At 35.3% G+C, this 25,449-nt stretch overlaps 1 protein-coding gene across 3 annotated transcripts in view; it reads right to left on the reverse strand.

Moving 5' to 3' along the window:
* Positions 1-548: 548 nt before the first annotated feature.
* The window catches only part of UBR2 (ubiquitin protein ligase E3 component n-recognin 2), a 51,881-nt gene continuing 26,980 nt past the window's right edge, over positions 549-25,449 (reverse strand). For 2 of the 3 annotated variants that reach the window (XM_035321004.1, XM_035321005.1), the window contains exons 18-47: positions 25,294-25,359; positions 24,470-24,592; positions 24,041-24,104; positions 23,616-23,740; positions 22,627-22,679; positions 22,289-22,391; positions 21,682-21,730; positions 21,157-21,311; positions 20,294-20,396; positions 19,398-19,507; positions 19,099-19,179; positions 18,122-18,303; positions 17,229-17,428; positions 16,292-16,385; positions 14,248-14,409; positions 13,400-13,497; positions 13,099-13,171; positions 12,160-12,308; positions 12,008-12,063; positions 11,490-11,586; positions 9,917-9,984; positions 9,379-9,514; positions 8,637-8,727; positions 8,236-8,366; positions 6,711-6,819; positions 6,396-6,452; positions 4,814-4,891; positions 4,352-4,522; positions 3,556-3,657; positions 549-2,813 (exon numbers count right to left, since the gene is read on the reverse strand). In XM_035321004.1, coding sequence (XP_035176895.1) covers positions 2,672-2,813; positions 3,556-3,657; positions 4,352-4,522; positions 4,814-4,891; positions 6,396-6,452; positions 6,711-6,819; positions 8,236-8,366; positions 8,637-8,727; positions 9,379-9,514; positions 9,917-9,984; positions 11,490-11,586; positions 12,008-12,063; positions 12,160-12,308; positions 13,099-13,171; positions 13,400-13,497; positions 14,248-14,409; positions 16,292-16,385; positions 17,229-17,428; positions 18,122-18,303; positions 19,099-19,179; positions 19,398-19,507; positions 20,294-20,396; positions 21,157-21,311; positions 21,682-21,730; positions 22,289-22,391; positions 22,627-22,679; positions 23,616-23,740; positions 24,041-24,104; positions 24,470-24,592; positions 25,294-25,359 — 3,228 coding nt within the window. In that variant the 3' untranslated portion in view covers positions 549-2,671. Of the gene's footprint in view, positions 2,814-3,555; positions 3,658-4,351; positions 4,523-4,813; positions 4,892-6,395; positions 6,453-6,710; positions 6,820-8,235; positions 8,367-8,636; positions 8,728-9,378; positions 9,515-9,916; positions 9,985-11,489; positions 11,587-12,007; positions 12,064-12,159; positions 12,309-13,098; positions 13,172-13,395; positions 13,498-14,247; positions 14,410-16,291; positions 16,386-17,228; positions 17,429-18,121; positions 18,304-19,098; positions 19,180-19,397; positions 19,508-20,293; positions 20,397-21,156; positions 21,312-21,681; positions 21,731-22,288; positions 22,392-22,626; positions 22,680-23,615; positions 23,741-24,040; positions 24,105-24,469; positions 24,593-25,293; positions 25,360-25,449 lie in introns of all 3 variants that reach the window. The other variant, XM_035321006.1, reaches the window with a different exon arrangement.

The following is a 25,449-nucleotide window of genomic DNA, read 5'->3' on the forward strand; positions in this document are numbered from 1 at the left end:
GTCAGAAGGCATCAGGTGTTATCTCAGTCACGTACTTCCAGCAGAGTAAGAAAGCCTCCTACGGCAGATTAGGGAGAGTACCAAGTGTTATCTTCAAGTTTGAACACAGTAAAAAATGTGAATGTGAACCTCAACCTTCATCACTTCATAACATACAATTTACAATCCTTTAAATGATGATTAGACTTTTTGAAAGGTCAAGAAAGGTTTAGCTGACTGAAGCAAATGACGCTAATAATATAATCATCTTAATTTTTTAGCCAGGGAAGTGCAGATGTTGCACATCCAGGTATTTGTTAGCTTGTGATTAACAAGGTGACACAGTTGAAGAAACAAGGTCAGCAAAATTCTAGAAACAACATTTAAAAATAAATTTATTTAATTTGAATGCCAAAAGCATTTATTTGATGCTTTCAGCTTTTTGTTTTCTGTTGTGATTATTTTCTGGTTTGGGGATTTTGTTTTGTTGTTGTTGTTTGGCTGGTTTGGTTTTGCATCCCCCCCCCCAAACACACAATACATTCTAGACTCTACATGTAATCTGCAAATAAAGTTATACCCAATTTATTACAGATCTTAGTTCCCTGATACTGAAACAATGTTATATATAAATATTTTTACAATTAACAAACATGCAAAATAAATCAGAGAGTAGAAGTCTTGAGTAAAGAATGACTAAGCTTACAAAAATTACTGGTGTACTTTGCAATTGTTTGCAGTCATAGTTTTTACCAACCTAATCAACTTGAGTCTTTGATTCCAAAGAAAAAACAATCCTTCTTGCTGTCACTATTTTGCTTTGCACAGAGCAATTTGTCAGTATCATAAATTAGCTTTTTAATATGCTTACAGGGAAAAGGAATTTGTCAGTGCAGTTACACTTTATCTAAAACTGTGGCATACAGCTTAAGAAGACTCTCTGCAAAGGAACAGTAACATCACCCCAAAAATGTGATTTTTAAGTACCATGCACAGAAAACTGTTGATACATTAACCAGCTTACACAGGGGAAGGCAAAGATGAAGCATTAATGCCATTTTGTTTCATGCAGCTTCTGTGCGTCTCTTCCCAAGAAGTGACAACAGATAATACAAGATTACATCTACAAGCAGTAGTAGGGATGCGAGTAGTCTCTGCTGTTGTGAAGAAAAAGGGATCGCTACTGGCCAAATTTCTTTATTTCATATCTTCACTCAAGACTGTTATTGAATGTTTGAAAATTTGCCCTGTACACCGTGAATATACAAAATTTATCTGAAGCATTAAATCTGTAAAAATAGAAACAATCCAGTCAGAGCAAGTGTAACTGAAGACAGAGCAGACAGCAAAAGGGCTGCATTTCTGGGCTGGAGATGTAGTCAGAAAGCGAGGACTTACCTAAAAGAACCACAGATTATTAAGGAACAGAACTATGTAAATTAAGATTTTACTAATTTGTCAGAAGATAAGAGAGATAAAGGTAATGGATTTTATTTTAAATCAATAAGCATAATGTCACCTTTTAGAGACACCCTGGTGGTCTAATTACATACAACTAGAAAACTCACTGCCTTCAGGCACCCTCATATCAAGTGCAAATCTGCGCAGTTATAGAATATATTTATAAAATATACTATATGCAAACATCTTTACAGAGCTTAAAGTCAAGCCGAAAAGTAAATATACTTGATGGTACAACAGAAAAAAATGAACAGATGCAAAAATGTGGGCAGTTTGATTGTGGCCCTTCAAAGCTGGAGCAAACCATTCAGCTCATCTGCAACAAAAAGTAGATAGGATTTGCACCTTAAAAGTTGGCTTGTAACAGAAGTGAAGAAAATATCCTTTGTGCTTCTGCAAATTAACAAAATTAGCTTTCATTACATTTTTACACGTTGTTATCTTAAAATATCTTCTAAAGCACAACGTCAACCCTTGAATACCTAAGAACCAATCACATAATTGACATGAAAGGGTTTCCCAGCTAAATTCAAATTACAAACTACATAATTCTAAGGAGTGCAATGCTCTGGAAAAAAGCTTTAAATTAAATTATTTTACTCATGAAGCTAGTGTTAGGACTTTTTTTGTTGTTAAAAAACAACTGGAAGCAAGAAAGCTGCGAGAGTACAAATTACAATCATTTTAGATACACCAAATGTAAGAGTGAGTTACCCATTAATGCAGACAGAAACATCCATTTGCTACATTATTTGCTTCCTTACTTCATTCCATTGCATGTACACACAGCTTAAGTATTAAAATGCAGAATAATAAATAAAACGGCTCAGATTACTAGCAAGGGGCAAAACACAATCTGTAATTGTGCTCTATCTAGTTTCTGTTTCAGCAGTCTTTTGCTCTTGCAGTTTATAAGAAAAAACATAGACTTCCAAAAAGAGTCATTCTTTTCTATCAGAAACTCAAGTTCATTTGCCCAGGTTTATAACCCAAGAGGTTTCTGTGAAGGAAGCACAGTGCAAATTATATGACTAATAAAACTTGCTTACATAGAAAGAAGTTTACTTGGTTATGTTAACTGGTATCTTTATGAAATACATTGTAAAACAAAGATTAAATAAAAGGACTAGGTTTATTTTATTTTCTTTGACTTTTTTTCCTAATCCCTCCTTTGAAAAGCTTATTCAGTTACAAAAGTCTTAATAAAGTTCCAGTCTTCAACAGCTAACCATTATAAATGCTGCCAATCAATGCCAACTAGCGTTTGATTTGCTTCTTGTGCATGTCCGATTTCCTCTGTGATACTGTGCTGCTGCCAGAGTTTTTGAATCTTTTTAAATCGTTCTTTGCACAGATGTAAGGGATTTCCACGCCTGAAAAGGAGATAATACTTATCAGAAATGGCAAAACAGTGCACCTAAGCACAAACACTCAGGCACGACACAAAATACTGAGATAACCCTTTAACGCCACTGTCTCAACAGAACAAACCAAGAGATATCTTCATTAGTGAACTGGAATGCTACCCCATCTGTTCTGCCACCCTCACTACTCAAGGGTTCCCTCCAGCTTTTGAAATCTCATGTTCAGTTCACAGAACTCTGAACGCAGGCAGCAATCTTTCCATGCTGAACCAGCTCATTTTCTATCATTTTGACAAATTTCAGAAGTAGCAAGTGTAAACAGTATCAAGTCCCTAAGCTATTCTCACAGGGAGCAGAGAGAGAAGACAAAGTACCAACATATTGGTATGAAGTAATCTCTCAGTAGTTTCACTTAGTATTAAAGTAGCACAGATGATACAAATAAATACCCTATACACATACACAATTTTCAGCTCTATTTTCTAGGCAACTTCATAGATGCTAAAAGTTATTTCATTTTTTACACTTCAGGACAATTGTTTATAACTTAGGAAAGATCTTCCACCAACTTTTAACATAAAAACACACAGTAGCATTAAAATGCTTGAAAATATTAGATGCAGCACATGTCAAGATATATCATCCATAATATTTATTAAAATAAAAAGGTAGTAAATGTAGTAGAGTATATTTTACAAGCCAGATAGCATTACAACTCTTGCCTTTAAAAGTTATTTTTAAAAATATTTACCGGAGTCCCTGGTCTGTCTCTCCATAGTCATCAAGATAAGGAGGAGGATAAAAGCAGCCCTTTGTTTTTCCAGCTAAAAATAGCACCTGACATTCTCGTACTCTAGAGAGAAACACAGACAAGGTTTTACTCATTGATTTTTAGGCATATAGTTTCTCATACTTTCATAGATACTGTTTTTTTAATTCTCAACCACTTCCATTCTGTGTAGCCTGCATGGGAACATTTTTAAAGGTACTTTTTTTTTTTCCTGAAATAAAGATTTTACTCTCTTCCTGTTATAACTCAAGTCATATATTATTTACAATCTGTGTAAAGTACTCCACACAACCACAAGGAAACAAAGCAATTTCACTTCTCACTAATATTTGCCAAAGTGAAAACAGTATTATCCAACCTTCCCATGTACGCACATAATGACGTGTGAGACAATTACTGCAGTATTACAGTCCAATGCTGCCAAGAGAACTGTAGATTAATGGTGCAGGAAGACAACAAGAACAAATTTTAACAAAAAAAAGGGGGGGGGGGGTCAAGGAATTCACTTTGTTTTATACTTGAGTGGAAATAAGGTATCACATAGAAAAAAAATCCACTTCAACACAAAATATGATTTTTCCATCTTCAAAGAAACAACCTCTGAACATATCAAAGTATAAGGAGGAGAAATACACTCCAGTTTTTAGGCAACTCCGTCATCAACAAAAACCACCCCTACAATCAATTTTATAGAACTACTAATGTCCACACAGCCCGTCTAACCTAGCAATAGAAGCAGAGGTATTTGGTTTCTTACCTAAGGAATATACCCACTCCAGAACCACAAGTGTACGTATGTGCAGTACAGGCTCCAACATCTTCTCCTTCTAATTCAGTTTGACAACAGTAACTCTGAGAACATAGCAAGGTTCCACACACAAGGCACAACGTTGGAGCTCTGCTTTTATCACCACCTGATTTTGGACACCTTTTTTAAGCAAAAAGAATAAATAAATGCTATTGTATGTATGATCTCTACATGTAAAATATTCAAAAGGTTTTTAGAATATTTACAGAGTTAAGAGTTATACACATCCATCCTTGCAATTTCTATTTCACTGAAATACATTGTTTTTGCTGGAAAGGATTACACTCGGTACTTGCCATTAACTCCATGAGTCTATAAACAGTTTTTGTGAAGCTTTTAAGTTAGAGGTTTTCCAGTTCATCAAAAGGAGAAGACGACTTTAGGGGTCCTCTATAATTGCATACAACTTACGAGAAATTAGATGCTTGGTTAATGAGGCAGCTGTAGTCATCTGGAAGGTCTATTAACTTGTTGGATTCTCTTGCATAGCTAGAATGAAACAATCAAATTAACCACCCAAAGTTTAATAAGCAATACACAGTGATTTCAAGCACAATCATGTTTTCTTAAGTCATCTAAACAGCATCTGCAAATCATTTTTTTTAAAGGTTTTCTTTTCATCACCATTCAAACACTAAGTGGCAGCTCAGAAAAAAAGGAACCCACTTCTAACATCAGTTAGACCACCCCCAGTTTTCTCGTACTGTTGTATTTTTTAAAAAATTGATTTCAGAATAAATGTAGACAAAAAGTAAGGAAAATATGTCATAGATATGCTTTTAGCAACACTTCATGATAAGGTCACTCCAGGCGTTAAAATATTTCTTCTGATCCCTTACCAATTTGCTTTGCATTTTCCTGCTATCACTAATATTGAATGGAAAACAGTCTGGCTCTCCAACTTAGACAACTTGCATCCTGAAGAGAATGAAATGTTCATGCAATGAAAAGCACCTTCTCCATACCAAATATTAATATCCTTAGAAATAAAGTTCCAATGCCAAGTAATTTTTTTTTCAGATACTACACATTTTAATAATCCTCGTCTCTACAAATAATGCAAATCAGACCATGAAATGTAAATAGAGATTAGTAATAAGCAACGTAGTAGACCATGCTGAGTAGAAAAAAAAACCACCAAGTTAGATACAACCTGGCTTAAGAATCATCAAAAGGAGTGAGTGTAAAAAAATCTCAATCACAACAACAGAAAATGAATTATGCAATAAGAAGTATTCTTACTGTGTAAGATATTTTATTAATAGCCTGGTATTTAACAGCTGAAGTGATTAATTTTGTTCACTTAGCTTTATTGCACATACAATATTGAAAATGCCTTTATGCAATGTGTAAAGTAGAGTAAAATGGAGGGGTATGTTTATAATTACAGCACTGGGACCCTAATATTCGCTTATAATTACCTGGATAATTGATGAACACTATTTTTAACCACCCTTCAAAAAGAAAATACTACAAACTCTAGGCCCACTATATTTTGAATTCAGAAAACATTTAATGCAATTGCTTAGCAAATAAAAATGTGCATGAAAAGCAAGCTTTTTTTAAAAAATAAGTAACTCGCTGTTAGTTTTACTGATTTGTATTAACAGATTGTATAAAATTATCTTCTACAGTTAGTATTTTTCAACAAGAGTCATATACCTCTGCTTGCAACAGCATACCTTTTAAAATTGTTATGTACAAATCTACTGAAGAAAATGAAAGAAGAAATGCCATGACCTCTGATTACTGTAGATCACCCTAAATAACTAATATTTCACTTTGACATTAAAATGTACCGATGAAATCTGTATTTCAATTCCCTTACAAAATTTCAGTATCTCTTTGCTTATCCACTAACGTGGATCAGTGTTTCAGCCACTCAATAAAACAGGACTGATACTATTCTCCTAGAAACATCCTTTAGGAAAAACACAAAGAGAACTTCAACATTAAAGTTTCTCCCGTCTACTTAAAATTTCTCCATGTTTACCTGATAGCATGTCTCTTGCCTTCCAGATACCTCTTTACTTCATTGCTGCTACACCAACTACAAGAGGAAAAAAAAAAACCTTTAAATTCAAGAGATAATACATTCTGAAAGCAAGTAAAAATTCCAGAGTACCTCTATTCAATAATCTCTACAAACAAAATGTTGTTTTTTTTTTCATAATATTTATTTCACAAATGATTTTAAAAATCTAATTCACTTCTACTTCCATATACAGACTCCTGGGAGAACACTTGTAATATTATCTTGTGCAGAACTCTTTATTATGATTAAACTACGCATAAAACCCCATCTTACCTTTCTACCAAGGTGTTCAGAATCTCACTATTTTCTTGAAAAAGGCAAGTGAGGTTGTTTGGCAAGGAAAGATAGCTACACAAACGTTCAAACTGGTTTGTTCCATTCACTGTAAAAAAAAATTATAATTGAGTTTTTTTTAATAACATTATCTACACTAAACAAAATACGGCCCAAGATAGCACAGCCATTTTTTTTTTTTCCAATTTATTCCTCCATACCCAAAATGCAGTGTGAAGTATGAAGGAATGCTGATAATGGCATCAAACAGCAATGTTTGAAAATTGCCAGTAATAACAAGCAAATTTCCTCAAACTTCCTCCCCAAGCAGGCTTCAAGTCTGGCCATGTAAGAACCATGGCAGAGCTCAGCGGTCTTTGCAACTTAAGTCTTTGTTTTAATGTTGTCAGTTAAATGGCTACTTCATGCTCTTCTAGCTACTGACACAAACCCATTACATGTGATGGGTGACAGACAGTACAACCACAATCTCAAAAATTCTCAAAAATAGTCATTTCAAATGCCTGCAATGCCAAACTCTACCAAAAAAAAGTATTACGTAGGACACAACCACTACATTGCCATATTGATGATACCAGGCTTTTAGTTTGACTCCCAGGGCCATTGCTCTGCCAACTTTCAGTGCCAGCACACTTCTTTGGCATAGCCTCTTTTGCTCTGGAATCTTTGCTTCCAAAGCGGTGAAGAAACTTACAATGAATACTGTGCCCTTGCTTCCTTCTTGTGGCCAAGTAAAATACCAGAGAAGAACAGCACTGGGTGACTGCAGGATCAGTGGGTCTGGAGTTGGGAGGGAACGGGAAGGGAAACGAAACCCACCAGTGGAACCTTATGCTGCAGCCACCCACAGGACATCCCTTAGGGAGTGAACCTGCAGGGCAATCTAAGCACCTGGCACTTGAGGAGTGTAACAAAGCGAAACAAGCCTTCCTCTTCCCCTTTCCTACAACCTATTCTAGATAAAAGGTCCAAGAGGTCCACAGGGTTTTAGAGAAATACAGCTGCACTTTGTACCTCATCTTTAGAGTGTCTGTAACATAGCACTTAATGGTATTTCTACTTACTGGTCTAGATTATGAACCTGAGAAACCTTGTTACAGAAAATTGAAGGTCAGGAATAAGAGGTTTTTTTGTTGGTGGTGGTTTGTTTTTAAATCCCAAAAGGCTTAAGCATGGCAAATGTTAAATGAAAACAGTCTACATTTTAGCACAGCATGTCAAGGAACTAGGTACCAAGGAAACAATCCACAATACATACCAGATCACAAAGATAACTATGACAAGAGACAATGACTGCTCTAACCTCTGCTCTGCACCTTTTTTAATTATACATATACAGTCCTGCACTGGTTGCAACAAGCATGTATTCAACTAGTTTTTGTTGTTGTTGTGTTTTTTGTTTGTTTTCAGAAAACAGTTTAAATGTAATTCATTTTGCATTCTGTCAAAAATTTGTGTCTTTTGGAAAGTTGGTTTAGTACAAAAAGTGCTAGGCAGACAGTACCTTTAAGTTCTGAGGGTGCTGGGACTCCATTTAAGTAATGAAAAAACAAAGCAGAACATCTCAGAAAAGGCATGATTCCAGCTTTTAGATTCCTCCACAGGTGCCAGCCTGAGGAAACTTCTTTCAAGGCACTTAAGAGAACACAGTAAGAAAATTCTTCTATTTAATCATTTCAGTTTAACAGCTATATTTACTAAGTCTTCAGTCATATTTCATAGTAATTTATTGACTTCAGTTCAAACAAGAATTATGTCTAGTGTTCATTTCCAAACTGGCTAAGAACATCACTAAAATAGATTCATAGAAATGTAAGTAAATTGAATGGTAAATTAAGGAAAATTTTGCATTGATATTTCAGATCCCAGCAAGTTCCCTCAAACACTGAAAGATTGTCTCTTTACCTTCCTGTACACTGGCAAAGAAATTTATAAAGTGTAAGCACAGCTACTTCCTCTTCACTACTAGTGTCTTCCTGATCCATGCCATTCTCTTCTGAAAAACAAAGGAATAACAAAAAAATAAAAAAAAGTTACTTCTACAATTTATTCAGCAGGAATGTAATTTTTCAGGTTTTGAGAAAGAGACCAAAACTAAACAACACACTCCACTGGCCAACTCTTCTGCAGTACATCATAGTTATCCCACATTTTCTGCTGCAGTTATGTGGTAAGTATATGCTACTGTCAGCTCCATGAGGTGTTGGTTTACTTGTTCAACTGTTTGGGTTTTTAGTATATTTGCTTGGAGTTCTCGGGTTTTGGCACGCTACACCCTATCCAGTTCCTCTTGCCAGAAGAGGCACTGATTCCTTATTCACTGCAGCTTATTAATTATGCAAAACCTAAGCCAAGTCTCTGTAATAAAACTTCCAGGCACAGCTACGTTAGCTGGAAAGCAGGACTCATGACTAGGACCACAAAACCAAACAAAAACCTCCAGCATAAAGTAATAAAGACAAAAGACTGACTATCATCAATACAATTAGTACAATCTATCCATACGTTATATGGACTGAACGAGACAGCACCAACAACTTTATTTTGCTACAGTAAACTGCATGCATTTACTATTAGCACCTTAAGTATTTTCTAAGTACAGATTCAAGTAATCATTTCAGTAAAAGCTGTAAGAAAGTGCCATTACCTGTTGATGAGGTAAGTAAAATTTGTATTATGTGTGCCATTGTGACAAGATGAAACAGGTGAAGATCTCCAGTGCCAAGACTAACCCCTGAAAAATCCTGACAATGTATGGCAGGGAAAGAGAGCACCAAGCTTACCTGTAAAAAAAATAAAAATAAACAGACAAGAAAGAAAGCAGGTATATTCCTCTTCCTTTTGAATCTTTCCATTTTTGTTACTTATGCTGCAACTATGCCCTTTTAAGGCAGCTCATAAGGCTAACTTTGAGGCTAACTAAGCAGCCATTACATATTGAAATGATCATCTTTTTTTTTTTAAAAAAAAAAAAGAAGGTACAAAGAGTATACATTTCTCTTTGTTTTAACCCTGCTGTATGTAGAAATGAAAGTTACGAGAAAAAAAAATAAATTGTATTAATTAGCAAAAAAAATTGAATATTTTGAAAAATTCCTCACCCGGAGTTAAACAGAAAGTTTCCAAGAAAATTTTGACACGGTGCCTACTGGCTCAAAACTTTATATACATTATGGAATACTTACCAATAAATGAAACATGTCGATATCAAGTATGCATGGAAGATTTCCATTTTTTTCATTAGGCACCAGTGCTAAATATTTTAAAGAGAAAAATAAGTTTTACCAATTAAAACTTGATATACACAAGAACATTTTAGTGTACGTTAGTTATAAAATGAGAGCCATCTCCTCAGTTAATATGCTTAAGGTACTTAATATACAAATGTGTCATTTTTGTCCAGAAATGTGAGAATTTATGAGCTGTTCAACATTATTGAACAAGATTTTTGTCCACTTGACTACACTGTATTGAAATGAAACAAAACCAAATTAACTACCATAAAGTTAGTGCTGCCATTAATAATACAATAGCGACTGTCCGTAATTTTAAATTAAGTATTTGTACTGTATAGAGGCACTGAAGGGAAGTAGAACTTTAAAGAAAAAAATGGTTCAAGATTTAAATACAAACAAAGCCCACCAAACCACATAGAACGGTGTACTACAAAGTTCCAGTCAAATAGCTGGCAATATTTTTTGTTCTGCTATGCATAGAAAATGGCTCAATCATTACTGCTATGAACTGATATGAAATAATTTCTCACAAAGCTGTCAACTGTTTGCTGAAGTAGGCGGTATTAATTCAACTAGTAATATCAGTGTATGCATGCATTTTAGAAATTTTCCTGCTCTACTGACTGTAAATATTAAAAGTATCCTATTTTATAACAACTATTTCAGAAGCCCACTTGTTGCTCCTCTTCTCTCAACTTAATTAAAATTCTTCCCTTTAGAAAAGACAAATTCCACCATGGAACTTAATATTTTGCACTAGAATCCCACTGATGTTCAAACCACTTATTTAATTCTCGGTACTGTTATTAACCAGTAAAAAAAAATGCCTGTGCTATTTAGATAGCGTAAGTCTGATTTCAGAAGTGGCAATCACCTAGAGCCTTTAAAAAAAGACATCATGTATTCAGCCAACTTCAACATTAGGCTGAGCTTCAGACCTTTCAGCTGTGTTTATAAACGATTCAAGCTTGAATCACTTTGGATGTTCTCAAAATTTTCAACTATTGTAACAAGATCCATCTTATCACAGATCCTATCTTTCAAAGGTAGAAAAGTTTGGAGACACATTACAGACCTCCACAAACATCCAATTTCCTTTCATTTCTATATTAACCTTAATTTCCTCCTTTTTAAAATTCCAACGCATCATTTTTCTTTTAAGTGTAAAAGACCACTTTTCCTTCTCTTTTGCTCTAGGTACCATTATTTTGCTCTTTTGCTCTAGGTACCAAGTAGCAATATAAAAGCAGGAAAAAATCAGTAGAACTCCTTCACAGTAAGATATCTATCCTTTGCTTTAGATTCATCTTGGAGCTGCAGAGTAACAGAAATGTGTTTGTTTTTTTCACAATACAATTAAATATAAGGGTACACCTGTGAAAATTCTAGCTTTTGGTCTGTTACTTAAAACTCTGATATACAAAACAACGTGCGTGTAATAAAGACTGTAACAATCTTTCTGTAGGCATCTTTCTGTATTTTTACCTGTGTTTAAAAAAAAAGATTAAGGTGGTGAACTTACATGCTAAGAGAGTACAAAAGTGACCCTGTACAGCTGAAAGAGATGAAACTGTCCAGTGAGCTGCTGCAAATCTTGTTAATGATGTAAGGCAGTCATCCTTTAAACACAAAGAAAAAGAGACACTGCAACAGTTATTTAAGTTCTTTAAGATGAAAACAACCTTTTTACTTACAGCATTTTTTCAGGCCCCTCAGCTGTAGTTTATTGGAGCAGTCTGAGCATATTTAAGCACACAGTAAAGATATCGATGTTCGCGCAAATATACAAGCTCCCTTTAGTATTCTTATTTTGACTTCTACCATGAGAACCCTGGCCTTCCTGAACAGTGCTTTTAATGAAAAAAGGTAATAGTTTTGCTAGATAATAAATAGATTGATAATCAGATACTGATTGACTAAATAGCAGGATCCATCAAAGAAAACTATCAGATAACCATAGTTTAAAATGTAGACATTCTGCATTAAAGCAGCACAATTCTCTTTCTTCACTAATTCAGAGAATTGCTTCTTAATCCTTACCTGTCGACAGGGTAAATGACCAAACAATGGTTTATCTTCATCAGCTAGAATTCGTTCTGGAAAAGACAAGAAGACACCAAAATATATTAGCACTGTTAATTTAACTAAATTCTGAAATGCATATGTAAGGAGCAGAATGAACACATTAGTACCTATGGTCTGTATTGTGTAAGCGCAGCTTCCCCAGCACATTATTGGTACACGTGGATCTTCTTCATTTGGATGAACCTTCAAACCTACTTTGTATGTTGCTGTACCGAAAGTTGTCAACATCTCTTTAATACTCGCAGAATATGGATTCCTAAGACAAAAGAAAACAGTATTACTAATTCATCATTTACCCCGCTGTCAGCATAGTACGTTTAATGATGATCACTCACCCTGCAGATTTATAATATTTAACTGAGAACTCTGGTGTCTGTGTCTGAGTCTTTGGATTCTTTAACCTCTTTTCTGTTCTAGATACACTCCCTATTATTTTTTGATTGGGCCTAGTCTAATTTTTTAGTGTTAAAAATATCCATTGTTCAAAGATAATAGTCAAGACTAAATCAAAAGAATTGTGGGTTACTGATGACAAAATCTGTCATCAGTTGGGATAGGTGTCTTGCATTTTTGTGTACAATTGGCAGATGCATGTCCATACCATATAAATAATTAATACTTTCTTCCTAAGTCAAGAAGCGGTAGGCTGAAATACAAGCATAACATAATAGCTGAAATTACACATTAACATGCTCTGTTTCCCAATCTTTCTTCATGTCTTACTTGTTGTGCTGAGCTATAATGACGACTCCTGTATTACAAGTAATACAGGGAAAAAAAAATGTTAATCCTGGTGCTGAAATTTATACAACTACAGGGTATTCTCTGCACACTCGCAATTCACATCTGCTTCGTATTTTAATAGGTCATCTACTACTTGCGATTTGGACTCCAATACCATCATAATAGGATCAACTTCACTGATTAAAGCAAAATTACTATTTTCACCTCAATTATTGAGCTCATAGCTCACACAAGTCACATATTATTTTCATTATCATTTCATGAGGAAATTTTAATGATTTATCAAGATATAAAACACATACTTCGGTTTGTAATCTGGTCTAAACCCTTCAGGTAATTGCAGTTGATCCATTTTTTCTGAATTACTAGAAGTACCTGTACAGAAAAAAAGAAAAAAACACTGATTATTCATCTGTATGTGGCATGCACATTATAAAAAGCTGGAGAAGTTGCACATCACCAGAAACTGAAATTCCAAGCTATTCTTGCCACTTTTCTAACATCTCTCACCTCCACAGTGGTAGGACCATAATACTGGGTCTTTTTCATGAGTATAGTAACATTTTCACACGTAGATAGATATACACAGTTCTTCAGACTTACTTGAATGGTCTTCGTCTCGAAGTAAATACAGTGCTTTCATTTGCTGGGATATTGTTTTGATCCAGTGGGAGAGGTTTGGTTGGCCTGAAAAGTCTAACCTGTCCAAAAATATATGTAAAAAGAATACACACATTACTTAAATACAAATTATATACAGAGTATTTCACAGGTATTCCATGATTTTCTGTTTCTTAACAGGCTTGTCCGTATTTTTCTGTCTTCAGTTCCTTTCCTACAGGTCCTACACTTTTTTGTCCTTTCATACCATTCTAAGTCATAAAATAACCAAGAATGGTCCATAAACCAAAAGAAGCAGGCAAGCAATCCACTTGAGATGATCAAAAAAAACCAAAAACAGTTAACATTTTGGAAGACAAAAATAATTGAAAGAGAATTGACTATTCCTGAGATCATAAGAGCCTTTGGTTCAGGTAGGAGGGTTTGGGGGTTGTTGGTTTTGGCCTTAAACAGAGCAATTTCTAGGATTCTGGACTAACAGCGAGAGACTCAGTCTGCACTTGATGTTTGACTCCCATTACGGTTTTCACTAGCAGTAAATTTGTTAAAAATTAAAGTACTTGTATCTCAAGCATACAAGCTGATACCATAATGTAAAAGCAGAGCTCACAAAAAAAAAAAGGAATTAAGTTTACAACAAATAAGAATTAGTTTTGAAGCTAATTTCCATAGACAAAACACTGAATTCAGTTAGGGATTGCCTAGAGTTTTAGGAATCATAAGTGGTTTGGAGAGTTTGTGTGTATTTGTTTTTTTTGTTTGTTGGTTGTTTTTGTGTGATTTTTTTTTTTTTTTTACACTTAGTGAAGACATTTATAAAGCAAACAGACCTGTTAAACAAAACTCTTGGTGGAGGAAGCAGAGGAATAACGGTGTTGCTTAAACATTCACAAAGTGGGCAAAGGAATTCACCATTTTCCACATCATAACTTGTATGTACTCGTAATCTTTGTTGTCTTCGTTGCTCTTTTGCTTGAACAGCATCAAAATACCTACAGAAAACAGTAAGATATTAACGACATTAATAAAATATTACTTTTATATAAAAATCCATGAACACTTAGGAAACACTAGTTTGCTTTTTCCCAACCATAACTAAGAGAATTATCTGAAGGAAAAAGCTCTACCCTCTGACAGATCCCTTTTTACTAACTGCAGGCTATCCTTGGGTTTTGGCATCCAAAACACCCCCAGATCCTGAAGCTTGTTGGGCCATCAAAATTACATTTTAGCCAGAACTTTAGCATTATTCAATTATGAGAAAGGTGGAGGGAGAAAGTTAGAAAGAATGTTGAATGACTGAAAACCAAACAGATAAAATCCTGTTTAACACAAAATTAAGGGAGACGCCATGACATTATCCACATGCATATTCCACTGAAGGCCACAACAGAGCAGCACCTGGAACAACTGGTGGTTGATCTCTGAATCCTCTATGAAAATGACCAAATACGCTACTTTGATATTCAGCTCTGGGGCCCCCAGCACAAGAAGCACTCAAAGTATTATAACACATCCATAGGAGGGCCATGAGGATGCTCAGAGGGCTGGAGCACCTCTCTTATGAAGACAGGCTGAGGAAGTTGAGGTTGTTCAGCCTGGATAAGGCTCCAGAGAGACCTTACAGCGGCCTTCCTGTACCTAAAGGGGGTGTACAGGAAAGCTGGGGAGGGACTCTTGGTCAGGGCGTGGAGTGATAGGACAAGGGGGAATGGCTCTAAATTAAACGACAGTAGGTTTAGATTAGATATAAGGAAGAAATTATTGACTATGAGGGTGGTGAGGCAGTGGAACAAGCTGCCCAGAGAAGCTGTGGATGCTCCATCCCTGGAGGTGCTCAAGGCCAGGCTGGATGAGGCCCTGGGCAACCTGATCTAGTGGGAGGTGTTGGAACTAGGTGAATCTTTAAGGTCCCTTCCAACCCAAACCATTCGATGAGTCTATGATATGATTCTATATGTAACTGCTGTGCCAGCACCCTTTGGGGTGGTTTACAGTATCCAACAGCCCCAAAATGGTCTCTGAATACAGGCAAAGGACATTTCCAGGAATTAATGGAAACCACACAGGACTGTACATCAGCTACACTCTCAGTAAAAGCAGAACACATCTTTAGTGAGCACTGATATCAAAGACTACAAATGAAACCTGCAGTAGGATCACCACATGGTTTTGGCCACAGAACCTATATGAGCTCCTAAGTCGTCACATGCAAGGCAGAGTTTGCAATCAGGCACTTCATGTCAAGGACCAAAGCAAGGGCCTAACTTATGTCAGTGGCATGATTATCTTGTGTTTGCCACATAGCATTGGCACCACACAGCACAAAGCACTATTTTATCCTTATTTCCTCCCCGCAGAAAAGAATAAAAATAACTGAAAAAAGGTTAAAATAGAACAGGGCATAACACTGAATTTGTGTCAAAGATTAGCTTGAACTAGGTCACGTTTGCTTCTAGTTCTAATGAAACATGATGGAAGAATTACGAGTGCAAAGGATGCACTGCCATTTAAAATTTCAGTACATAACACAAGGAGCAGGAACATGTCTATTACTGAGTAGCAAAAAAACTAAAACATTTGAACACTGAGGCTCACATTAGCATGCACCACGGGGGATTATGCATATGGATAAATACCCAAAGGGAATGGAAACTGCCATGTGCAGCTTCAGATTCTCCTTCATTGTGATGACAGATAGAAAATGAATCTTATTTTAAACATGTTTATAATATTTAAAGCAGAAAGCTGCTTTCATTGCTTTAAGATATTCCTTTTTAAGCTTACTATTAGGGAATTAGCTTTGCAATTATACATAGTACATGCAAATAGCAAGACATGCTATTTGGACTGAACTTAAACATAGCTTTTTACCTTTGCCAACAATGAGCGTGCATAATGTGTCCACAGCTACCTGTGTGCGTTCCACATGACAGATCTGGGTGCATGAATAGTGGGTCATACTTTTCTGTATTCAAAATAAAAACAAATAACTTGTAAATTAACATTTATCAGATGACTTAACTGCAGATGTTACTCCCTTCACATTAAACTTTATCACAAAAGTACAGTTTATTTGATGAAGCATAATGCATATTACTAATTCACAACTGAAACTGTTGAGTTCATTTGGAATCAGTGTCCTTTTGTTTTGAGTGTGTGTACTGTACTTAGACTTCAAACCAGGTTTGGGAGCTCCTGGGCTCTGGTAAAAGTCAAAGATTTATCAGCAGCTTTGGTGGTTCAGTACCATTAGATAATGAGACTGAGAACATTAATCTTCAGGATCAGAATGCAAGATGATTCAGTATTTTTTGCGTGTGTTTGCATATGTAGAATTCAGAGAAAGCTTTGTAACAATGCCATTAATCAAAAAGTAAGCTGTTTCACAAAGATACCTAAATCCAAGCATTTTTAAAATTATCATTGCTAAGAGGCATTTCAGATGATAGAACTTAGAGGAAGGAAAAGTACATCTTTCTGCTTTTACAGCCATACGTCAGCACTTCTTAACTCTATAACATTATAAGTGTAGTTTAAGAACAAACTTCTGAACTTGGAGTTTTATTTTTAATAGTTACAAATTTGTCATAAATAGCTGTCAGAATTTTTTTAATGTTTTGCAGTTTTCATATTAATACTTAGAACACACACCTCCACGTCACTAAAAACATGGGAGTTTTGCCACTAATTACAATGAAGTCATTCACAATCACACATTTAAGAAGATGACACTACTGTCTTAAAAGAAAATGTGGTCATTACAGTGACTGACATTCATTAACATGAGAGAAGACTGAATACTACTTACCAGGATCTGGAATAATTCTGTTTCTATTTTTAGACAACACAGTTGATCTCTGAATAAATGCTGCCAAGACCATAGCTCTGCTGTCCACTTTAACTTCTTGTTCTTCCTGACACAGTATACACATAACAAATTGTCTGTGTTCAGCTACTCTAGTTTGCTCTGGTCCCAAGGCTGTGAGTTTTGCATCTGAAATTACAGGGCTAGAACGTTCAAAGAACACTAGTGAGCACATGATTTGGAAAAGAAAATACAATCAAGATTATGCTTTAAATGTGATTAGTAAGCATTCTAAATTTACGTTAAATGCTCTGACAAAAAATAGCTTTCCGGAGACACGCCAAAAAGTTATACAAGAACATACTTTTCCCGAAAATCACATCCTCCCAGTTGTGTATTACCCAGTCCAGTTTAGCCAAGAAACTGTATTTGTGACCCTCCATAACCATTATATCTTAATTGCCTGACATAAATTCTGAAAGCAGTCTCCACTTCCCTACAAAAACATTAACATGCTTCAGTTTGTATTTCCAGCTACAAGCAATTTTTTTTCCAGATCCTCAGAGGCATAATAATCATCTAGTTCCAATTTACTATGTTTAATAACACAGTCTTTTCAGTATTATCAACAAATTATTGGATGACTTTATACAAAACAATTATTTCCTTGTTTATGCTGAGTACTGTGAGGATAGGAGAGAAGGGAGGAATCAACATTTATTCACCATTTTGTCAGTAACTGCAAGGAAAGGGTTCCATTACTGCTCTTTTTGGTCTCAAAAAAGCCTTTGGAATAGTTTTCCATCAAGACTAAAATAGGCATGTTTTAGAATAGTAACAATAGAACAAGCTGATGTTAAAGTTAAAAGGAAAAAATTCAAGTAAGATTTCATTACCTATTATCATGTACTCCAGAGGCTGAAGTATCGAGCTCCTCCAAAGTTTGCTGAAAGAGTTCTTTGTTTTCATTAATGAAGTGCCGTTGCATCTCAGACATCTGAGCCATTATCTTCTCCCTGCGCAGTCTGGCAATCTCAGCTTTTCGCTTCCTCTCAGCCTTGTCTTTATCACGTGAACTCTGAAATTGTATTATTAGATCAGTCATTTAAAAATAATGTTCAAATGGACTATTTATCTTAACTACTGCTATGTGTAACTTACACCAACATGTAAGCAATTGGAATCTGACAAAAAGAAAAGTGTCTATTGGTGTTTTTGCACCCTTTCAATCAGGCTCTCAATCATAGAACAGCTTGGGTTGGAAGGGGCCTTAAAGACCATCTACTTCCAATCCCCCTGCCATGAGCAGGGATGCCACCCACTAGATCAGGATGCCCAGGGCCTCATTCAACCTGGTCTTGAACATCTCCAGGGATGGGACATCCACAGCTTCTCTGGGCAACCTGTGCCAGTGCCTGGCCACCCTCTGAATGAAGAATTTCCTCCTAATATCTAACCTAAATCTTCCCTTTTTTAGTTTAAAGGCATTCCCCCTTCTTCTATCATTATCTGAGTAAAAAGTTGCTCTCCATCTTTTCTATAAGTTTTCTATAAGCCCCCTTTAAGTACTGGAAGGCTGCTGTAAGGCGTCCCTGAAGCCTTCTCTTCTTCAGGCTGAACATCCTCAGCTCTCTCAGCCTTCCTTCATAGGAGAGGCGCCTTCTGAGCATCTTTGTGGCCTCCTCTGGACCCGCTCTAACAGATCCACACCCTTCCTGCAAACTGGTTTGCCTCATCTACAAGCTATGAGATAGACTTAAAGATTATGAAGTGACATTTCCCATCTTTGATTCAAAATTGCAATTGGAAGCATAGTCCATTGCTAGTCACAACATAGACATGTTTCAGATCAGCTGTTACAGCTTGTTTTTACCTCCTCCATAACATTTCCTTCCGTCTCAGCCACAGGACTCGTAGAAGAGCTCTCTCTAAGTTTCTTAATGGTATTAAAAGTCTGTAGAAGAAAAACAATACCTCAGTTTGCAACATGATTATAACAACTGTGCACGCTATAATGCTGGCCAGACAATACATAGTGTTAGATTTCACAAAAGGAAAAAGGTAGGTACAACAAATCAACATGGGAAACAAGGAAATCATTGCAGTGTAAATAGCAAAGTTTTAACAAATTTTCTTTCCACAGTTTTGAGGAATTATATAAAAGAGATTTACCTTCAATATCCACCTGATCATGTCCTTGTGCACTTCCAGATGAGGTGCATTTTGCAGTGTTTCTAACATAGCTAGTATACTAGGGGAATTATTGGGTGCCTCTCCTGGTCCTGAGAAAAGTGAGGATGAAAATTGATTATATTTTTACATGACAAACTCATCACTCACTACTATTAAAGAAAACAAAACATAACCAACGCTTGCATAGACTCAACACCTGAAGAATTCCTTCAACAAACAGACAAACATGTAGGTTTCATTCTTCCCAAACATTTTCTTGAATACCCTCTACTTCCCGAAAGATTACAGGAAAATGCTTTAGAAGCCTTGTCCCCTCTGTTTTCTTACAAGGCCAAGTGCACTTTATTTACTCCTTGATTGTTTACAACTTGGGAGCTGCCGTGTCATATTACTGCATCTCCCACCTTTTTTCAATGTGAGAGTCTTCACAGCTTTCTTATCTTAAGAAAACTACAGGCACTAATTAGAAGATGCAAAGGAGAGTCAGGATTAAATGATTATTAAGAATGCAACTTCTATTTTTACAGTTGTGGCATCTGACTACATACAGCAAACTTTGCTAAGAGCACTACTCTAATGACGATATTAAGAATTTGATTTCATGGGAATTATTCTACTTCTGGATTTATCTTCTCTACAGAAGATTAAGTATTGCTGCTACCATAGCTACTACCACTGCTACAGATACGTGAAGAATACATATATACTCAACTTTTTTCTGTAAAATTTAAGAATTGTGTACTAATCTACAATATTGAAAACACTTTTTGAGGAATTAACAGATATTTTCTTCTCATATACACCATTTCAGAAGAAGAAAATATAAGGAACTGGCATTTTCAGTTGCTTAAAGTTTGCTATAGAAAGAGACATACTTGATATTTTCTGAGTAAAGGTGAATGTTACAACATTCTCCTCACTGAGATTCTCCAGATGTTGTTTTTCTTCTTGTAGTGCCATTCCAATCAAATGCAAAACCTAGACAGAAGTTAGCAATTTTAGTCCTTTTCTTAAAGCATTCATATAATCTCTTTACATTGTTTGGGTAATTCATTAAAAGACAAGGAAGGCATACAGTAAAATTATGTAAGAACACAGCTGAAGTTATTTCTATATATGTAGTTCCAAAGCTACATTACACAGGATTAACAGTATGCGTCTACAAATTCTTGAAACTTCGCCAGATATAAACACTTTATACCACTGGTGTCTTTCTGTTTGCTGTCCTGTCTAATCAGTAGGAGTTCAGTGGCTTGGGATACGTTTCAGTATTTTCTCATATTTCTTAGCTTTCTCCCTAACAATTGCATGTTACTATTGCAAGTTTCTGGACAGAAGCACGATGCACATTTTAAGACCTTTTTACCACATATAAAATTTAACTGACAAAAAGTTGAAGTTATTAAACTTTTTATTTATTCTGAAACTCCAAAAACACTATAAAAATAACAACTTTTAGGCCAGTAAAAAGCTATAATCTACTACAGCTGATCTAAGCAGCATTATTCCCCCTCGTGAATTTTGCTGGAAGTTTACCCGTCTTCCATTCATTCTAGGAACTGAATCAGAGGCAGAGGGGTTTTCTCCTAGTCTTCTGTATCAGAAAACACCATTTATTTCTCATTGAGAGTACTCTGGATATGTTAGTAAGCAACCCAAATCTATAAACCGATGTTACAATGCTGAAATCCAAGTTCCTATTTTAGCACATGCATAGTTTTAAAATAAGGAAACATACCCTTTGCAGCATAGACTCTGACCAGGCATAGCCATTGTGCTCTACTGCCCACTGTAGTATAGTTCCCATAATACACAGCATGACATCGGACTGCAGAATATTAATCAGACTTGCAAAAAGTGGGCAGAAAGGAGGCAAAGCTGGTGGTGGAAGTGCTGAAAGAGAAACCTATGTTTCGCACTCGAGCATTTAAAATTTGCAACACCCATACAAAACATGAGACTTGCAAACAGCTGAACATTTTAACGTAGGACACTATATCATTGTTTGATAATATTACAACAGATAGTAGGCTGTAACATTCAACACTGCTTGCATGTAACAACAACTGAAGGAGTAAGTGGCTCATTAGGTTTAGCCTGCTATGGATCAGATTCCTCTCTGAGACCAGGAAGATAGAGAGCAAATTGCTACATTTTCACCAATTCCTGGCTAGCCCAAGAACAGGCTGTTAGTCTTAAAATTTCAGGGCAATACACAGTTTGACAGGTACTTATCTTCTCCTCTATTCTCTCAAAGAAATACCTGTATCTTCTCTGTTCTGTCTTTTCAGCTTTCTCTGTGCTTCTTCTGCCTGAAAGAGAATGATGCCAAATACTACTCAAAAACTGTAGAAATAAACTAATAAATTATATTGTCTTTATTATATTGTTGCTGTTTCTTTCCTCTTTTCCTTAGCCTTAAACAGAAGGAACAAGTTTCCATGTCTTTTCAGTTTGTATTACATTCTACTTGTAAACATTTTACAAGGTCTGCATCTTTGAAATTCATCTTTCATCTTGAGACAGCCTGGATTTTAGAATCAAAACCAAATTTGAACTAAAACAGTAAATGTCCGCAAAGATCAGTGAAAATACAGACTGTTAAAATTCTTTCAGTTACATACAATCTAAGAGAACCCACAGACAAACTCCAAAAGCCCCGCTGACTGATTTCAGTAGCTCTGCATAGGACACAGGATCCAATGGTACAGAAATCATTGACAAAATTTGAGTTTTTTGCAGTGTTCTCAAATAAGTTAACTTAAAAAAAAAATACCAGCTAATACTCCCTCGCACAGTAAATCTCTGTGGAAAAAAAATAAAAATCTGAAAGGAAAATGAAAAACCAATAGGTTGAAATTGTTAGTTACCTTTGATTGCTCTGCCCTTGAAAAGTGGTAGAAATACAGATTGAAGTTCTTGGTACATTCGGGTTTTAGTTCATACAGCCCTCTGCCAGTTAATCCAGGTTTCCTACCAAGAAAAAGTAGGAAAAATATGTTAATTGGTTATTAACATTTGAGCATAAACGGTTAACTAAAACAGCTAAAATACGTTGCTCAATAGGCACTTAAAATGAGTATTAAGAATGATGCACTTGAGTAAAATCATGGGGAAACACCATAACCCAGACCCCCCTTTTTTCTGTTCTCTCATTCTCACTAATTTATGCACTTAATTAAAAAAAATAGAATAAAGGGAAACATACTTGAAACAGGCCACTTCTTCAATCACACTTTCCATTCCTGTCTCTCTGTTCTCCTACATTGAGTGGAAATGAAAGACTGTGTTACTATAGTTCTTGGATTAAACACATTCAAACACCGTACAACGCTAGATGAGCATGCAAAACACATGTAGAACAAGTCATGTTACTGACACTCCAGAGAACACTAAAACGTAAAAGATAGGTTCATGAATGCCATATCTGCAAAAAGTATTTTGAAAAAGCATCCCATATTAAGTACTGAATTTTTACTACTTTTCCATGTCATAATAAGTTTAGATAGAAGAAAACCTAAAATGTTTTTTTAAGATCATACCGCTCCTCTAAATTTTAACTTTTCAAATTAAGTTTAAAGCATTTAGAACAATGAACAGTATTTCAGAGTTTATCATTAAGAGTGGTACTAATATAGTAAAAGAATAATTTTTGAATTTTGACTACCCTCTGAAATATATTTAAAGATTACTTAATAAATATTCCAAACCAAATTAAACTGCTATCCTACCAAAGTGCTCATACTGGAATTCAAGTAAACAAATGTCCATACAAATGAAGCATTTATGTTACACAAGTCATTACACTGTTCCTGACTTCATGAATTTTCAACTATTGTCAGGCTTTAAAATAACAGTGTTTATTTCTGGACAGTTCTGGCAACGCAATTGCATGCATCTATTTAGAGTTTACAAGCAGACTGCAGATACTGCTGGCCAGATGGCCTGATTAAGAAGCTGTATTAAAAAGAGAAAAGAGCTGAAGAAGCCCTCAGGCTCCTGCCTCTTTCATCTACAGTTACACCTTCTCCAGCCCTCACCTACCTTCTCCATCACAACTACTGATCTGTACTGAAGTTAACTTTACTCTGCATAATCACGCTGCTCCCATTAAGTGACATTAACTCCAGTAAGAAAAATTTTCTCCAATTCACCTTATAAAATTGAAGGTTTTGTTTTGTTTTCCAAGCTACTTACATCTTCAGGTAAGGCCTTTACTAATTCACTGTGAGCCATTGGCCTGATACTCAGCTGATGGATGATCTCTCGTTTGATTTCATCTGTTGCATTTACCTGTCCTATTCCAGGACTGAATCTTTCTCCTGTAAACAAAATATAATAGTGCTTTATTATCATTATTTTAGTATTTTTAATCATTTTTTCTTCTCTTTAATTTAAAGGAAAAGACTGGAAAATAAGTCTTCCGTGAAATCTTGTGTTCAACCACCCATGTTCAAAAGTTTATTACGTCAATGTAAGCTAGTTTCAAGTCTTTCCTTACAGGAAAGTCAGAACAACAGCATGTTCAAAATAGAAATGAGCTTGAGACAACAAGGAAGAATGCTCATTCCAGACCATTAAACAGAACCTAAAAAAATGTATTAAATGTATTCTGAACTTACCAACAATCATTATAATGAGGTATAGCATCTCTTCTATAAGAGTATTATTTTGTTGAACAACATCCTAGTTTAAAATAAAGAAAAACAAATTTACATGTTTCAATTAAAGGTAACAAAATTATTCCATATGCTGAAAATATCTTTCTGTGCTTCAAAACATTACCTTTTTTCATCCTTAATAATCCCAAATTAAGGTCTGCTGTAATGAAGCCACAACTGCCTTAAACTTCTTGAACAATGCAAGAATTATGCAGCAGTTTCTGATATTTATCATTTTGACATATAAAATATTTCTGTGTATTTCAAAAACTGGTCAAAATCACTCTTGAATTTTTAACTAAGAAACCGAACAGAAGTAGCACAAAAATATTCAGCATATTTTTAAAAATAAATTTGCGGATTTTTCCATAAAACCTGTACATAAAATACCTTGTTAGTATTTTCTGTGCTAAATCTTTTGCCATAGTCTGGAGTACTAAATATCTGATACAGTTCAAAGCGACTCAGCATTATCATCAGGAAGTGATTTGGATCCATCATAGACACACCTGTCTATTAAAGAAAAAAATGATTATAAACAGAAACCAGACCGAGTGTTATTTTAGAATGTATTTTATATTCACATACAAAGTTCACAGTACATTCTTTATCAAATTCATTCCTCTTTATCCTGGGCATTGAGATTTAAGCAAGCTTACTCTCTTATGACTGCAATAATGCAACTGACAGCACACATTTGACTATACAGGGTGATACGCTTTATTAATTTTTGATTAAGCCTTCTAAATGTAAAATATTCAGGGTTATTCCTTCCATCTCAAACAATCTAAATAAAAATCAGAGCAAGACTTCTGTCTAATTGGGTTTTGTCTCTAATATTCTGTTCCTGCTGATCCAACTTTTAGAAGGCATAATAAGTAGTATATAGCACTAAAACTTTAAATAAAAATAAAAAAATAAAATGAATTCCAGGCCTCAAAAGAAGGGCTGGAAGATTTAAACAAGCTTTTCCAAACATTCTGGGAAAGAAAAATATTAAGAATATACTTCCAACAGAATATTAAGAATATACTCCCAACAGGATTATAACAGTACTTCCTCTACAAATTATTCCATAAATACAGAGATACTATAAGTACAAGTCCTTGCACAAAAAAAAATCCTTGCCATTAAAAGGTTTTGATGGATGGATAAGCCCATGTACACAAATCCTGAAGACACTTGATAAAATGCAAACTGGTATACATGGTTACCTGAAGCATTACTATGTCCTTGTCAAACATCTCTCTCCTGCACTTCACGTTATGATAGTAATAAATCTGAAAAGTAAGAAAATATATATACATATATATGTTTATATATATAAAAACACTTCAGAGAGACAGCCCATGTAGTTGGAAAAATGTTCA

This window comes from Oxyura jamaicensis, chromosome 3 (assembly GCF_011077185.1).
Source record: "Oxyura jamaicensis isolate SHBP4307 breed ruddy duck chromosome 3, BPBGC_Ojam_1.0, whole genome shotgun sequence".
Taxonomy (NCBI): domain Eukaryota; kingdom Metazoa; phylum Chordata; class Aves; order Anseriformes; family Anatidae; genus Oxyura; species Oxyura jamaicensis.